Source organism: Xenia sp. Carnegie-2017, unplaced genomic scaffold (genome assembly GCF_021976095.1).
Source record: "Xenia sp. Carnegie-2017 unplaced genomic scaffold, XeniaSp_v1 HiC_scaffold_2, whole genome shotgun sequence".
NCBI classification, from domain to species: Eukaryota; Metazoa; Cnidaria; class Anthozoa; order Malacalcyonacea; family Xeniidae; genus Xenia; species Xenia sp. Carnegie-2017.
In genome coordinates, this window is record NW_025813482.1 from 7,570,204 (window position 1) to 7,588,183 (window position 17,980).

The following is a 17,980-nucleotide window of genomic DNA, read 5'->3' on the forward strand; positions in this document are numbered from 1 at the left end:
TACGATTTGATCATGCATTTAAATTACATCAGACTAATCATATTAAATTCACACACATTTCTAAATTCCCAAATCCAAACATATAATTGTATTTTTCTTTAAATTTTTCTTAAATAAGATCCATAATAACAACATAAGATCGATAATAACAGCACAAGATCCACAGTAACAACAAAAGACAAAACAAAGATCCATATACAATAACATTTTACTCGGAATTTTTGCTCGGGAAACATAAATTGAGCCTTACTATTTTTATATGAGTCTAAAAAATCTCGCAGTGAGTCTTCACTAAATTCTTCTTCCATTTTGTACTTTTTATCCTTTTCACCAAACAAAGCAACGTTGACATCCTCGCCAGAATCATCAAGACCAAAATCTTTCAAACGATCAGCGTAATCTTCTTCATCAGCAATCACAAACGTAAAGTCACGATAATCATTAGCAACTTCAACCACTTTGCTTCGCCAGTATTGAGTACCTAGATAAGTTTATAAGAACACAACAACGAGCTAAAACCCCATCTATTAGATGCCTGACTCGTTTAAAAAACTATACTTACGAGTGAGGGAGCAGTCATCTTAAAAGGTGGAAAAACTGACGATTTACGAGGAAAATATGCCTCTTCAACGTTGATACGTATATGATACACAGTTGTAAAGGTGAAAGTCAAGGTTTGGCTTTCAAAATGTTTGATAAGATTGGGTTTTTTAGCTATTTTTGAAAGACAGTTTTATTTTTGTCATCTTTCCAACCAAAGGCATCCTTGCCTCATCTTTAAAAGATTATATAGTTGGACATCAAGGGGAATGGGTACTAAATTATTGGAGAGCACCATTGATATGTAAATTTCATTGATGGCATTATTTTAATCAGGGAATGTTAACCTTTGAAGCCAACTAATTAGATGCAGCACCTTATTGAGCAGTCTTACTGTTATGAGAAATTTTTTAAAAGGAAGTGATATTTACAACAGTAGCCACGAATTTTAGAATGCAATAAAAGAAAAAGCTTTCTCTTAAATCCCGTTAATCAATATTCAAACTGACATAGTCTGAAACGTGGGTATGTTAAATAGCACAGAAAATGTTTTCTACACTTATAACCAGGTGGAGTTAAAACGTAAAGTGGAACTGTTCAATATGTTGTCCTATTGTCTTATTTTGACATGCGCGATCCTTGAAATTTACATATCAATTGAGCACACACATCTGCCTGAAAATGACATTTTTAAAAAATTACACTACTCGACTTAGTACACCTTGAAGTCCAAAGTCAAAATTTTGCTTGTGTTAGTTCAGTAGTATTGTACATGGTATAGCAGACTAATCTACTTGCAAACAAAGTTTTTCTAAAAGATAAAAATAGCTCGTTGTCTATTCAATAACGATTACTAACCAGAAACAGAAAGAAAATGAATGGTCAACAATGACTGCTTTTGACGATTGTGTAGAGCGTCTAAATTCTAAAATGTTTTTTCTAGGATAATGCTACATAGTAGCTCATTATAGAAAATATATCACAGCCGTAATTTTGACTTAGAATATTTTTTACTAATGTAAACATATCACTCATGATCCAGATGTCCCCTTACATGTAGGGAGATATGCAAGATATGAAAGAGTAAAAAAAGTCAAAACACAACAAAAACTTAGATGGTAATCTGTACGTAAATTTATATATATTTACCTTCTCTGTGCTCAAAACTGAAGTCAACTCCGTAGAACACCATCACGAGCGGACGCTTTTTATAACGCTTTTCTTCATTCTGATTGGTCAATTGTCCAACCAATGGAACAACATTGTCATCATAAAACTTTTGAATGTTTTGTGACTTGGACGAATCTCCCTGCGTAAAGAAAAGATAAAGATATTAGACACTGCATTATTGCCTTCATATTCAACTAACATTACAATCCTATAGATTGGCAATTCGCAAAACTAATCTCGAGCCAGATTTTATTAAAAAATCATACTGTCACTATATACGAAAAACAGTACTTTAAAAATTGAATGTACTATTAGCTAACTTTAATCAACTCTGAACTCTTACAATTTATAAAAGCAGCGCATTGAAAGGGCAAGATTACTCCCATAGTTAGTAGTTATAATTTACCATCAACCATTGGCGATAATATTTAAGGATGACTACATAAAAATTCTGAAGAGAGTATTACAAAAATGACGGCAATAATTTTACTTTTACAAACCTTAAAGACAACATACTTTTCCTCGTATTTTGATCGGAAATTTTCAGGTTGAATCAGTGCAATTGTATTTTTGTTGAAGCCAAATGCTTTTCTAGCGTCGACATCAAATGTGTGTCCAAACCTGTATTCATCTCGAATGTCATTATTTGCTTCAAGATAATCAGTCAACATCTTGTCATCTTCATTATCAAAAAACCCCATGATTACTACATCATCCCATTCTTTAACAAAGGTCATAACAGCTTTCTTTGTTGGCAAAAGTTTTGAGCTCGGTCCCACTTGTCTTTGCATATAATCCGTGATGCCTTTGAAAAAATATGAAACCCATTGGTAAGATGTTAAATTTTAACGTTGTGGCGACTATAAAAAGTGCGCTCATAAGTAGCACCTTGTTAATCATGAATCGTGAGAGTTTTGCAATGATAACAACTACGTCTTTTAGTACAGAATTTCAAATGACATGTTTCTATATTGCTCGTATTACGTTCTGAAACAAAAATACACGAGATACATACATACAATAATCTTGTGTTTATTAATACAAATTACATAAAGGTGCGCGCTAATAAGTCTTGGTTACTGGATTTGTAGCTACGTATTTATTGTTAGGAGTTATGGTGAACAAAATCAACATTCCCTATGATGCCAAATTAGAATGGCAACTGTGGTATGGCAGAATGTATGACAAAATGTTGATGGATGGGCTGTACTTCCAGAGATTGAACAGTTTCAGTCATACCAAGTTTAACGATCCTACTATAGAACCCCAAATGAAAACTACAAGGTTGGTGGAAGACGGTTAAGAAACAAAGCCAAATAGCAAGCCTTTGTTCTTCAAAAGAAAGCAAAATCGAGCAACAGTTAGATTGCTACGTTCTTCAAGATCAGTCCCTATCATATCATGTATTTATTATGTCTAATAGGGTTGTTGTATGTCGTACTTGTATGTCGGTACTGTTGTATGTTGTATTTTAATTTCCATAAACTGAACACGACTACGACGGACTACGATATGTTGCTCTCATAAATGAACTTAATCCAATAAATACAGAAAAATGTTATGTGAAATTCTGTACAACATTTAGTAATTTTATCAGTTCAAAACCATCACAAGTCAAAATGTTCATGAAAAAGTAGAGATCTAATAACTTATGAGCGCAATTGTACGTTCTTTTGATTGAATGGATATGATTGAATCATAAGGAAAAAGACAAAATGCCTGAGTCAATCAAACTAAATTTAAAATCTAAAACTGTACCAATTTCATTGCGCTCTCCTTTATAATCAGATGGTTTGCCTTTACGGAATAATTTTAGCGTGGGATATCCCGTCACATCATACTTAGATGCAATATCAGACTCTACTGTGGCATCAACTTTAGCCAATGGTATTGGTGGATCATAATTCTTGAGAGATTTTGCAGCTTTTTCATATTCTGGAGCAAGTTTCTTGCAATGTCCACACCTTGAAAAATAATAAAGGGTAGACATAGTGACAACACATGGCAAAAAAATGTCATTTAGAGGCATGGCACGAAAATGACCAACTGGTTACAGTGATATTGACCAACTCTTGAACAATATTTAGATACAGAGAACTCAAAGCTCATTGTAATAAACAACTTTTGATTAACAGTGAAAACTTTTGAACAATGACAATAAAAAAAAATATTATTTTTATGACAATAATTTTAAATTATTCAACCAATTTCAACATAGAACTTTTCAACAATTTTGATCAAATACATTTTACAAATGGAAATTTCTGAAAGGATTCTTTAAACACCCACATACCCAGGTGCCACACCCTAGATGAACACATAGCCCACTGACCTTACATATATCCAGTTAAGAAAACAAGCACAAAACATGACAGTTAAATAGCTGGATAATTTCAGGTGAATTCATTTTCATTGACAAATCATAGTATTCAACATCTACATACCATGGTGCATAAAATTCAACAAGCATTAATGGTTCCTTGTTTACTATATCAGTAAAGTTGTCTTTGGTGAGAGTTAAAACAGCTTCAGGAGGTAATTTCCATTCTGGGTCAGCACGCTCTTTCATGTATTCAACAATGCCTGAAAAATTACAGAATACCGTAAAATTATTGACTTTTCAATATCTGTACCTTTCCAAGCTATTGATGGACCATGCACCAATGATGATTGAATTATAAAGCAACAAAATAAAACCATATCCAGATGACCAACAATTTTAAAAATTATACAAAGAAAAAGATTCTAAAGAAAATAGCCAACAGACGTAAAATTGAGTGGTAATATTGGACTTATGGAATACTAAAACTCAATTTTACATCACATAGTTGCTTTAGCATAATACAAATATTGAATTTCAAAATGGCTATATTCTCTGCTTCTTCTTATAATACAATAAGCTTTCCCATGTTCTATAAAAAAACTATAGAACATATTATTGTTTCTAATTTTGTAAAAGAACTTTGATTGACTCACCATCTTTGACACGTGGACCATCATAGTCAACTGCAACACCTTTCTTAAAAAACTTCAAAGTTGGATAGCCAGACACATCAAACCTTGATGCAAGATCACTTTCAACTGTGGCATCCACAGCACCTAACAGGACTGGTGGCTTGTTCTCCTTTAAAACTTTAGCTGCACTTTCATATTCAGGAGCAAGACTTTTACAGTGTCCACACCTAGAGAAAAAATCTTTGAGATTTAAAATATCTGATTATTATGCAATTACAGTGCCATATCATGTAACAGGAAGAGTTTCTTAGAAAATTAAGTTCTTAAGTATATGCTAATCATAAAAAATGAGAATATATTGTGTGCATGTTGTTGAAGATTTTGTAACTACGATTATTTTTTAACTAGCAGGAATTTTGTAAAAGACAAACAAATAACAACACATATTGTTTTATTTGTAACACACTGTTTTTGTATTAATGAGTGTTCTTTGGAAGCAAATTATTGATTTACATGAACTGATAGCAATAAAATGGAGGATATTTTGAATGTTGCAGCACACAATTAAAGTGCCTATGACACAAAATTTTATGTTTGCCATCACCAGAACTTTTAAAATGACAATGGACATTCTAAAACAGTTTATGCATATCACTTTTAATTCTTGAGATATCAAGGTTTTGCTTTGTCTGATATCTAACTTGTAATGTCAAATTGCATAATGAGTACTAGAAGTATTAGGTATATTTAATGATACTTTACTTCCACAAGGACAGCATTTCATTTGTTGTGACGTGGTTAATGGTATAAAATGCTGCCTATTAGTATTAACGTAGAGTTGTCAGGAAACTGAAGAGTATTTGAAACATTTTGAGAACTCATTATGCAATATGACATTACAAGTTAGATAAAATAGAAATAGCAAAAACTTCAATATCTCAAGAAGGAAAAGAAATATGCATTAACTGTTTTAGAATGTCCATTGTCATTTCAAATGTTCTGGTCATTGCAAACATAAAAATTTCGTGTCATAGGCACTTTAATAAAGATGCAGATTAAATGGTCACAGTGGCTTTGATGCATAAGCTCATTTATGTAGGTTTGTTGATTCTGCCATTAATACATGCAATTTTGCAAATGCACAAATGTAATATCCTAGGTCTACTGTGCTTTCACTGGTCTGCAGTCCCTGGTAGACTTGAGCATTTAAAGTCTGAGGAAAACAAGAAATAGCACCTTTACAACACAGTTAACGAAGAAGTGAGAGTGCACAATAAAAATTGCGCAAAGACTCATGCAAGGCACTTCTCAAAGCAAGAATCACCATAATGATAGATGATAATCATTTTTTATACGTACCATGGTGCAAAAAATTCAACAAGAACGATTTCATTGTCATTAATAAAACTTTCGAAATTATCTTTAGTCAAGGTAACGACATTTTTATCGTCTTCCTTCTTGCCGTTGTCTGCCTCATTTGAAGTTACAGTTGAATCAGTGTACTCCCCTGTAGCTGGCTCATCCGATTGCTCAGCAGATTCTACCTTCTTCGCGTCTTTGATATCATCTTCAACTGCATCATCTTGAACCTCTTCCGTTTTCATTATACAAATATTCACAAAAATTAGCAAAAGAAAAAAGAGTAGTTTTAGGTTTCTGAACATTTTGTCTTGGTAATAATTAATCTACACGAATTGCCTCGAATAGTGGATCTGATTTATGATACTAAAACTGATACAATATTTGTGCTGTTCACCCACGTTGACGACTTGAACTAAATGTGTGGCATAGGATAAGCCAATCAAATTTCGACAAGTTCGACACAATAAACCAATAGAATAGTTACTGGTGGCTAGCATTACCATCACATAGCAACGATACGTGTATTCGACAGGTAAGGCATCAGCATCAGGCTCTTTTGTCAGCAAAGGAACGTTTGCACAATTTAAGGCTTGGGTATGGGAAGAAAATTTGCTAGAGCATGCATGTAAAAGTAATATAAAAGCCCATGTAGTTAATGAGTACAATACAAATCCAAACTTCCGGAATGTGCGTGCTTTTATTGGCTTTTACGGAACATGTTGAGCTTCTTCGCATAAATAAAAATAGTTACGTTTATGCAGATATAAAGTTTGGAATCATAAATTCAAATTGTTGCAAGCAATTGAATAGTATTATCCATAACGATGCACAAGTATTCCAGTAGTCCGAACACCGAAAAACCTCCACGCAAAAAATACTAGAATTTCACCAAATTCCCTGTATTCTCATATGCAAATGTACAATGTTCTCATAAATTTCCTTTAACAAAATTGATGAACCACAAAGCCCATTCCAGTTTCATCATAACCAAGTCAGCTTTCATTTTGTAGCATATTTCTCCTTGCCCTTCTTGTTGATAACGCAGATATGCTACAAATTAAAATAAACAACAGAATAAGTCTTGGGACATAATTGAAAACACCAAAGATTAAAACTTACACTTAAATCTCTGAAGTACTCATTGTAATCCTAAATAAAGAAAAGCAAACACTATAGGATATTTCACAAAATTTTTCAAGTTAATCCAAACAAAACATCTGCTTTTTTGCTGTCAACATAATATTTTCAGAAAGACTTATATCGTATTTTTCAATAATGAGTGAAAATGGCACACAAGATTTGTACTATTCACAATAAAAACCTGGTGAATAGAGTACATTAAAATTCGTAGAGAAATGAATCATCACACCAAATAACATTTTAACCTACCAAAGCGTAGCCAACGAGAAAATTATTGGGTACCTCAAACCCAATATCTATAAACGAGAAATATTTGATGTAGGTTAGAACTATAAATTCATTTAAATTCTTAGAACAATGAGGCAAAGCCACTTCATGTTTGCAAAATAACAAAAAACTACAGACTCAAAAAGTGAATATGAAAAAAGAAAGTAAAACTTCAAAGTTTTGGAACAAAAATCTGACCAGATAATAAGGAATAAAATGCGCAAAAAATGTAAATTTTCGTCAGTGAGGTGTTTTGAAAATCTTCAAACTTAACAATGTAAATAACTTAACAACAGTTGGTTATTTTTTTATGTATTTTTGCTGATAGGAAACAGCGAATGAAAATTAAAACACTTACAGTCTGGCCTATAGCTGTCAATTTTCAATGGTGTTCGTTTAACCAGCAAACTAAATAAAATTGCGAATTTTTAGTTAGTGTATTACGCATGTAATTCATCCCATCAAATACTGGGACAGCTTTCTTTAGTTGTGGCTACATGCAACGAAATAATTTGAACACTCTTCCCAAACAAACAAATCCAAATTCACAAATTATCTTCTTTGTTTAGTAGTTGAAGTTTGACATACCTCACAACTTTAACTTGAGCTGGTTTATACTCGGCTATAATATTAAGCATTTTTTGCATGGTTTTGCCAGTATCAATAATATCCTAAAAAACAATGCACTTTTATTAAAACTGATCAGTATACACAGTAGAAATTTTGGGCGAACATGAGTGGGCCATGCTATAGTACATTAATGAACAAAAAGATCTCAGTTCTAACTTCTAACATTAAAACTTCAAGGGGTATCTTGTTGTTATCTAGATATCTGACAACGCCACAATTCTATAGTTACGTATGAGGCAAGCCGCCATGTTAAAAGGTGGCAAATCTGATGATATTTCAGGCTAATAGCTTAATATCTGCTTTTCCTGAGCTGATAGACAGTTGCAAAGTTGATAGTCTAGGTTTGATATTTATAAGATATGATAAGATTGGGTTTCAAGCTTTTTTTAGCTTATTTTTCATTTTGAGTTTTGCTTTTTGCCACCATTCAAGATGGCGTCCTTGCCTCACCTTGACACGGTAGTTAGACATCTAGATGACTGGGTTCTAAGTCATTGGTTCACAAGTTTATACGCTATATGGTATAGAAAATACAAAATGAAAACGCTGCGATGGTTTTGTATTGAGGAGCAATGGGCCTACTTCAACAACTTGAGGTTTTCTAATGCATGGTGAGACTATTTCAATAAGCTACATTCATAGATTATTTCAACTATTTACGGTTTTGCATTGAGAAGTGATGAGGTAATTTAACAAGTTACAATTTTCTAAAAATGTAAATCCAAAAGAACAAGCTATTTCTGAAAAAATTGTCTGTAGAAATTCGAAATCAATGGACTAGAACATGACTGGAAAAAAATTGACAACAGTCGACAAAATTAAGACACATACTTGAGCCAAATTCAAAAGCAACATCACATTGCAGAGAGGAAAAGTAATTATGTACAATCATATTTATGAAAAGAACGATATTATTTCACTTTAATTGACAGCTAACAAGGGCAACGATATTGCTTGTTTTCGTATTTGGCAAAGCACATAATGTACATCGGTACTGTAGCTTCCAGGAGATATCTTTTAACTTATTTTAACATTGGAGAAGAAGTCGAATGTATACCAAAGTCAAAATAAAAGTAAGAGAAATGTCATTGTCAAGTCAAACAAAAGAGTGGTTTACACCATTGAGATATGGTTTACGTGGTCAAGCCTGATTTGTGGGTCTGAAAGGCCTGTTTGGCAGGCAAACAATGAGCGCAAAGCAGGCTGCTCCTTTCCTCTTTTCACATTGTTTCTCCGTAAGAACAGAACTCGAAGCAACATTTGTGAGTCAAAAAATAATGATGTTTCCAATGTGATACTTCACAATGAAGGGTAATATCAAAGGTTTAAAAAAACTTTTGATTTGTCATATTGTTCTCCGTATGAATACCTTAAAATCTTTTTCAGTACATATCGTCTCATATATTTAAAATCCTGGCATAGCACTCAAAAACATACCTCAACAATTAAGACGTTCTATAAATATAAAAAAATGATAGTGTAAAAATGAATTTCAGTGAATTCATTTTTTTCGTGTTTATTAATTGCAGTACAATGCACATTAAATTGCATTGTATACCTTTCCAGTTACTGATGATAAATCATCGCCTCCAATAACTTTCACATCGCTTGTTGAAACATCATTCTTAAGAAAAAAGAAATAACGTTTTGCGTCAATGATATGTTAGTTATATATATATTACTACAACTTTCCTAACAACGAAACATTAAAGAAATGCACTTTAATCCAGCACCACTAATTTACACAGAAGTATATATGAAATATAACGTCACATACTTATACCTCGTAGCTTTTCAAACGAATAAAATCAATCGAAAATGGAAGAGACTGACCTGTAATAAAACAATATTTACATTCAAGATCTAATACAATTTAGGTATATGAAAGTTAACTGAAAAATAAAGAGAAACACTAATAGCATGAACAGGAAGTACCAAATATGTAAACAAAAACATGAGAAAATTTTGAGAATTATGATCGTCCACATGACTGGAAACAGCCATTTTAATTTTTATCCCAACTTCTCGCTGGCGTTTTTGTTCTAAATACAGATTATACTGAATTATACATACGAGCATAATTCTTACAGGGCAAAGAATTGTTTGTAACTATAACTAAAACTGAACGCATGTGTTTGCCATGAAAACACAGCAACTTCGCAATAAAAAATAACTTGTATACATTATTCCACATTCGTCGTAAATTTTTAGAGTGAACCCAGCCCTAAGCGTACAAAGACAACCCATGCACTCTAAGGAATTTGAATTGCATGTAACATCATACATATATAGTTAGCATAATTTTTGCACACATGGTCTCGACACAATAAAAATACAATATGAAGACTTTCATTAAAACATTAGCTAATGCATTACAAGATCGACCTTTTTGTCGTCATGGAAACATCTCAATAAATGAATTTCAACAACTGAAAATCAAATATATCGCATCGTCAGCATCGTTTCGCACGTTTAAGTTTATATCTACAGAGATACATGTACCTGAAGTTGCATTATGGTTGATGATAAATTCACTCAGATGAGAGAAAAACTGGTAACCACCTTTAAGACAACACAAGGCAACCAAAGGACCATGACTTAAATCACGACAAATATCTCGAGCTAACCGTTCAGTCCTAATACAGAGAAAACAAGTTAATTAAATTGCATTACATTACAACTTGTTTTGCATCCTAAACCACTTGTTTTGCTATTGCGTTCAAAATTTAAATTTTCAGAACAGATGACGAGAGCTATGATAAAATTACAAAGAGTTAGCAAACACAATTTCAAAATATGCCTTAGTTATATAGTAATTTGGTAAACAGTTTCTGTGATGAGTCCGTCCATGACATTTCCTGCAAAACCTAACGTTCAGTGGATTAAAGCAAGCACGTCTACGGTCTATTGTACAAACTTTCACAAAAATCCAGAATTTAACGAAACACAAAGATTTTCATTATACAGGGCGTAAATTGAAGATGGTTTTAACTCAACCCCAAAAAAATTCTTGTGGGTCAAGTTTTGTGAGGCAAAACGATTCACTTACGCTCACGTTTATGTTTAAAATTTAGAAGCTTAAAGTGTTTACAATACGAAATTTTATCACAAGTTTTTTGATTGTATAGGATAGAACATATAAATGACTTTACAACTTCTTCAGTAAAAAATAGATTCATTTAACTTTCCTAAAGTATTTTAATACAAGGTCAGGAGACAATTCTCATTGTTCCAACAATTTCACAACCTTTGAGAGCTGTATAAGGCTAATTCAAGAACAATGGGTGGTGTCCTTATCAGCCATGGCCTAATACCTTGAAAATTAGGAAACAGAATATTTTATAAGAAAATACGTAAAACCCAGAGCTATTTATTTTATGAGTTGGGACACATATTGTTCTCTGCATTTCACATTATGATTCAGATTGTGTAAATATGTATGGTCACATGGATATCTTGAGCCATTTTTGTTCCAAAAACATGTATTATAACTATTTTTACATAGTAGGAGACAAACCATAAAAAATTCTTCAAAATGATTTTATGTTGGGTGTTAATCAAAGCAATGGAGAAGCTCCTTTGCTTCAGGTGTCCAAACTCTTTTGTATGTAAATTAAGAATCAATGTGAGGATCAATCACTTTCTGCTATACCATAGCTCACCCAATATGCATTATTGCTGTATGGTTTTATATAGGAAAAAGAAATTAATTCCTCCATTTCCAAATCTGCTTTATAAGTGTCAATGTTTGAAGCTCACAATTAAAACCTAAAATTTTGTCCTCTTAAAGCTTCAATCCTTCATAATGAGGATTAATATTATGCATCATATTCTCTGATGATGTCTTTGGAATTAAAGCTTCAAACTGTCTTGATATATAGCTTGCACAAGCCTGTGTTTAACATTAACATTAAAAATTTACATAAAAAGAACAAATATGAAGGCAGTGTTAAAGCCAGCCTGCAAATTTGTTCTTTCTATGTAAATTTTTCAAATTATTCATTTCTTAAGCAATCTATTTCCAGTGAAGGAACACCAAAATAGTAATATAGAAAAAAACAAACTTCTTATTAGCCATTTATTTGTTAATATATTTAGCATGCTATTTTATAGCAAAAAAAAATAAAACTAACAATATGGATGGCAATGAGCAAAGGCAAGCAGAATAAACACACAATATTACAATATTTCTTTAGTATAAAATTGTTCCAAAGTATTGAACTCTGATTCTTGATTCAAACATGCCTAATAAAAATTTGTTGATTGTGTATTATATGACTTTTGGATGATTGATAAGGCCAAAGGACTGGAGATTCTCAGCTTTATTTAGTTATTGATCCATTATTCATCACATATTGTGACAAAGGTTTGTTTGATTGTTATCTTTTGGAAAACTAGTTCAGTAATATCCTAATTTCAGGAGCAAATATTGTATTTGAAAAATCCCAATGCTTTCCAAACAGATAATTAAATACTTCTATAGAAATCCAAAATGTAAAAAAAACAAGTATTTTTCAATAGCTCATGGATATCAATAGCAAACCTGTGTATTTTTTGACATGTGAAACTACAAAAATCATTTGGTTTTGAAGAAATATGTTTGCAAATATTCAAAATAACAACCTGTTCAAAATTAGACCTTTGGGTATCATCACAGATTCCACATATTCCTCATAATGTTGGGGAATGCAAAACATTTCCTTTGCAAAAGTTTGTCCATCTTCAATCTAAAGAAAATAATGAAACATAGTTTATTTGAGTAGATAAATCATTAGTCTATTAATGAGCAATGATTGTATTCAATATCCAATAGAAAAACGTTGCAAGATATTGACACCTACAGTTATCGAGACCTTCTAATTATCATAACAACACGTGAAAAACGTTATTTTATAAAGATGGTTTTGCATTGATCTAATTACGTAAATGCGAAGCGTCAAAAATTTAATACCATGGTAGCATAGTTCTCATTTCAAGAACTTTGTCTTCTAAAACTTGGATAAAAAAGTTAAACTGCAAGTATATTCCATGGCATCTACGTACCCAGACTACTACTTTACTGATTACTCTTAGATTTACCTCCAAGAAATACATAAAACTAAATGCCTCGCACCAGATTTGTATCAAATTCTCAATGATAAGTAGAACGTTGACTATAAATACCTATTTATAATACATTATGGAATAACGATATTGTTATCCGCCCTTCGGCAAACTGCAAGATCAGTGTTATTTTCATGTACTGTTTTGAAATAAGTACAGTTACAATTCGTTATATTACGAATAAATAATTATAGAATTCCGAAGTAATAATGACACATAAGAAAACACAAGCAAACAGCAAATTCATACCTTAATAAAATTGGCCATATTGTTATTGCTTCCTTGTGACCTTTGATCAGGAACTATGTGCTGTTGCTACGTTGTTGCTAAGCTTCTCTCACAAACGGCGGGAAATCTAGGTCTAAGGTGACCATTGAGGTTAGCTGGTTAAGATTACCAGGATAATAATTAATAAAATTACTAACTCTCTGTACAATCTCTACATAAGCAATTGATTTCTTGTGAAAAGAGTTTCTAAACATTGGGGCTGGCTACACTAATAAGTAGTAATTAATTACAAAATAGCCTGTTTTCTCTTGATCATATGACATGATTTGCAACAACTGCAACAACGATCGCCGGCTTTATACTCACTAACAGACAATAAAAACGGCACGAGAACATTAATATAATCGTCTAGACTCTAGAGGCGTCAAATTTCGTGCCAAAAGTATGAAGGCGCTTTTCATTATGCTTACTTCCATTTTCTACTAGTCAATTGAGTAAGATCTAAGGCCTGTTTGGCTGTTCCAAACGTCGAACTTTACATGCACGACAGCGTTAGAGACAAAAGAACATGAGATGAACGTCCTCATTATCTTTTGTTTTAAATGCGTTCGGCTCATGTAAAGTTCGACGTTAGAACTAGGCCTAGAACTTGGTCATTGCGCATCTGATTTATCTGAAGTCTGAACAGAGATTTCTCAAAGAGAAGTGACCTTTTTTCCAATCCATAAAATAGTAAAATGAAAACTGATATTTTCATTATCATTTTTGATATACTTAGTGTATTCATTCATTGACTATAGCAGAAGGTCCATTTTTCAAAAATAGTTCACTTTCATCAAATTCAAAGTTATCATGCAGTCCTAAAACATGTTTTAATTAAAGAAGTCATCATTCAAAAATATGATTCTTTTAAGTTTGAGCAAGAGAAAAATTGGCATTTTCGGGCAGTGATACTCCCAACACCACTCATATAATTTTTCTGATTGAGAAATTATTCTTTTTCTAAATAATAAATAAGGTAGATGGCAAATTGTATAATCCCAATCAATGTTCTAAAGGTTTTGTTCCACACCATACACATACTTTTACATATCACATACTGTTAAACTTATTTAGAATACAAAACTTGGTCAATCAGTTAGTTTTTTCAATGAAAGGAAAAACAAGGCTGCTGCCCCAATACCAATTCCCACTGCCCCCATTGCTATTGGATGTCTTTCTATTGCTTCGTGTAGAGTATTTGCCACCAATTTTATGGCATGTATCCCAAGAAATATTTTCTGTTGTCTGCGTTTTTCTTCCAAGCTCATGTCTTCTGGAAATGACACTTTCAAAATAATTGTGTGTCCATGTTTAACAACAACAAATGGTTTCCACTTTCCACTGTAGATACCATCAATATGGAACATTTTACTACCAGATGAAACTTCAAAAGGAAGTTCGATAGAGCCGCCTTCTTGTGCTATTGATAAAGGCACATCTATTTGATGATATGTCATAGATTCCTCTAAGAAGAATTCTGGTAAATCACCACCGTACATGAATTCGGAGAACACAGTAAACGCATCATCCATTGTGAAAGTATTCGCAGAGTATCGACTAAATGAACTGCCAAATGAGCTGGCAACATTTTCAAAACCTATATCGCTAAAGGGTGTTTTGCGCGTCAAATCATATCTCCGTCGTTTGGATGGATCCGAAAGAACTGAATAAGCTTCCCCAATATCTTGAAATTTCTTTGTGGCAAATTGACTTTTGTTTTTATCAGGATGGTACTTAAGTGCCATCTTTCGATAAGCTCGTTTTATATCATCCATCGAGGCGTCGCATGATACTTGTAGGATATCATAATAATCTTTTTTACCTGACATTTGTAACACACAATTTAATTGCGTACGTATCTAACTTTCGAAACTTCTTTTGGCCGGTTCAATGATTCCATAACTCTATTTACTTCCTTCCAGTGCTGCCACTCTCTGTATGCACATTTCACCAACCAAAACTTTATTTTCCCCCTACCTCCCCCTATGATGATTTTCCTTGTTTCCCCCTACTTTTCCCCAACACAGCAACATATCTCCCTATTATACACCTACGTCGGGTCGGACCATTGAATTCTTTAGTCTGTTTGTAAAAACTGCATACAAAAAAAGATTCATTGAAAACTAAGAACATCTAGACGACAAAGTTAGTAATTTGGCGTAGGAAGTAATGACATGCAGGCGGCGCAAATGACACACTGAGTTTATCTGAGTTGCTGATCTTCTATTGCCATATATGGTCACAAAATGTGCCAAAAGAAAGATTCTGTTACAATCACTTGCTAAATGGTGAGAATACAGGAAGAAAAGAGTATTTTGGACAAAACTGAGGCTCATTTTTATACAATTTTCTTTTCTCCCTACAATCCCCAACAATTTACAGTTTTCCCGGTTTGTTTCTCCTACCACCTACAAACCCCCTACTGTAGGGGTTTCCCCTACGAGTGGCAGCACTGCTTCCTTCTCACAAATCAAAATAAATTAATTAACATTTAATATAAACGACAAGTTTTTTGAAAATTAACATGTTTCGACATCTCATGATGCCATCTTCAGTATAAGTGAAATAATAGGTGATACAATGTTTATATAAAAGTAATATGATACATAAATTACAACAATAAAAGGAAATAAGATAAATTAATGGGGAGCGTCCGAGCGTATTATAAACTAAATATTGTATTGAATTTAAAAACTTGAACATTGAGGTCAGGGTTAGTTTTGTTAATGTGGAGTGCTTCTTTGATTTTAAGGGTGAATGAGGTGTCGGCAGTGTCGATGATTTTCAAGCAAGAGGGTGAATAGTTGGTTTTACATGAGTGAGATTTAAGGTGTCGGTAGATATGAGAGTTTTTGTCTGTTGTGGTATGTTCCCTGATTCTGGTGGATAAATGGCGAGAAGTTTCGCCAATGTATCGGGAATTACATCCCGCGCAATTGAATTCATATACCACCATAGATTTGATTGAATCAGGGATTGGCTCTTTGAATGAGAAAAGGTTTTTGATTTTGAATGATGTGAAAATTAGTCGAATGTCAATATTTGTACAGAAGCGTTTCATAATGTTTATAAGTCTGCGTTGTGTGTGTCGTGAGTAATGTCCGATGTATGGTAGTTTGAAGTATAGAGTTGTTATTTTGGAATTTTCGTTTGTGTTGGTTGTGATCGTCGTGTCAGGAGTTTCGGTGTCTAGTTTGAGGTTGTTGTTTTGTTTGTTGTCGAGATATCGTTTTACGGTTCTGTCAATAAAGTGTAGTGGGAAAGAATTTAGTAAAAGAGTGGTGTGATTTTTATGTCTCGTTGAAAGCCATTGTTCGTATTGTTAAGTTTGTATGCTCTGTCGATTAGTGTGCGTATAAGTCCGGTTTTGTATGAAAGTGGTGTGAAACTAAAATAGTTCGACAGAAGTCCTGTGTATGTTGGTTTGTGGTATATAGATGTTGTACAGCTGTCATGAGATTTTGTTAGTTAAATGTCAAGAAATGGCAGTTGATCTTGTTGTTCAGTTTCAAATGAAAATCTAATGTTTGCGTGCTGTGTGTTAATGTAATTATAAAACTTCATGGCCTCAGTTTCGTTAGTAAAAACACAAAAAACATCGTCAACGTATCTGCGGTAAAATAGTGGTTTAGTGTCGTTGTAGTTGTTTAGCCAGTTTCGTTCATGTGAGCCCATGAAAAAGTTAGTAAGTATGGGTGCTAAGGGAGAGCCCATCGCAACACCGTCCGTCTGGTCATAAAATTTCCATTAAATAAAAAATTAATTCCTTTGTATTTCATACCAATGATTTCATACCAATGATACCATCCATACACAGCCTCCCTCACCATCAGAAGTTATCAAATCCAAAAAATTTGCAAATTCCAAAAATTTTCAGTACCATTCGAAGACAAGACCTTAAAATGCTGAGTCAGCATCATGGTAAAAACATACGTCGATGCTTCATAAACGAGTAACTGAAAGTAGACGGTGTAATTTACTTTTTACTCATTTCATACTAGTCTATCGAATGGTACTCAGAATTTTTGGAACTGGCAAACTTTTGGTTTGATACTACTCATGACGTCATCGTGAATAAAACGTAAATTTCTGCTAGTTGTGCACACGTATCGCCTGGGCTTGAGGGCACACGATGATTACTTGCTTTTGCATTATTTTCTATAACATTGTGAAAGAAATCATTCGTAGTGAGAGGTGTGCAGCGAAAACTGTTTTTGAGCACATTTATACCGTCTGGTCCACAATCTATCTTTGATGTTCTTCTTCGTTGATAAACTAAGTACATGTAATAGTTTGCAATAAAAATGGAGAAACTGCAGCTTATTCTTTCTATTCCTTCACTTCGCTTTTGTAGTAAATAGCAGAGCCACGTATTTTGTGAAGATAAGAGATAAATCTTAATTGCCAAGATAAATTTTATGCTACACTTGAAGCCATGACGTATGATTCCACTTAATCTCCAACATTTATAAATCCATTAACAGATGAATATGTTTGAAATGTGCATTCTTTGTAGAAATCATTTGTAGATCTTGTGTATTTT

At 33.1% G+C, this 17,980-nt stretch overlaps 3 protein-coding genes across 4 annotated transcripts in view; all 3 read right to left on the minus strand.

The window, feature by feature from the left end:
* The window catches only part of LOC124440622 (protein disulfide-isomerase A4-like), a 21,118-nt gene extending 14,500 nt beyond the window's left edge, over nucleotides 1–6,618 (minus strand). For both annotated transcript variants that reach the window (XM_046991029.1, XM_046991028.1), the window contains exons 1-7: nucleotides 6,025–6,618; nucleotides 4,687–4,892; nucleotides 4,155–4,293; nucleotides 3,469–3,674; nucleotides 2,211–2,515; nucleotides 1,690–1,849; nucleotides 251–481 (exon numbers count right to left, since the gene is read on the minus strand). In XM_046991029.1, the coding sequence (XP_046846985.1) occupies nucleotides 251–481; nucleotides 1,690–1,849; nucleotides 2,211–2,515; nucleotides 3,469–3,674; nucleotides 4,155–4,293; nucleotides 4,687–4,892; nucleotides 6,025–6,329 (1,552 nt within the window). In that variant the 5' untranslated portion in view covers nucleotides 6,330–6,618. The remainder of the gene's footprint in view (nucleotides 1–250; nucleotides 482–1,689; nucleotides 1,850–2,210; nucleotides 2,516–3,468; nucleotides 3,675–4,154; nucleotides 4,294–4,686; nucleotides 4,893–6,024) is intronic.
* The window catches only part of LOC124440621 (extended synaptotagmin-2-like), a 23,812-nt gene extending 13,494 nt beyond the window's left edge, over nucleotides 1–10,318 (minus strand). Inside the window, 1 exon segment of the mRNA XM_046991027.1 lies at nucleotides 10,308–10,318. The gene's annotated coding sequence lies outside the window, so the exon portion shown is untranslated.
* On the minus strand, nucleotides 6,706–13,494 carry LOC124440625 (hypoxanthine-guanine phosphoribosyltransferase-like). Its single transcript, XM_046991032.1, has 11 exons — nucleotides 13,417–13,494; nucleotides 12,688–12,791; nucleotides 10,567–10,700; nucleotides 9,848–9,897; nucleotides 9,623–9,688; nucleotides 9,502–9,519; nucleotides 8,023–8,105; nucleotides 7,793–7,842; nucleotides 7,417–7,463; nucleotides 7,147–7,176; nucleotides 6,706–7,077 (listed from the first exon to the last, which is right to left on the minus strand). Exons 1-11 carry the CDS (start codon nucleotides 13,432–13,434, stop codon nucleotides 7,027–7,029), a joined length of 651 nt encoding a protein of 216 aa, XP_046846988.1. The 5' UTR covers nucleotides 13,435–13,494; the 3' UTR covers nucleotides 6,706–7,026.
* Nucleotides 13,495–17,980: the final 4,486 nt, after the last annotated feature.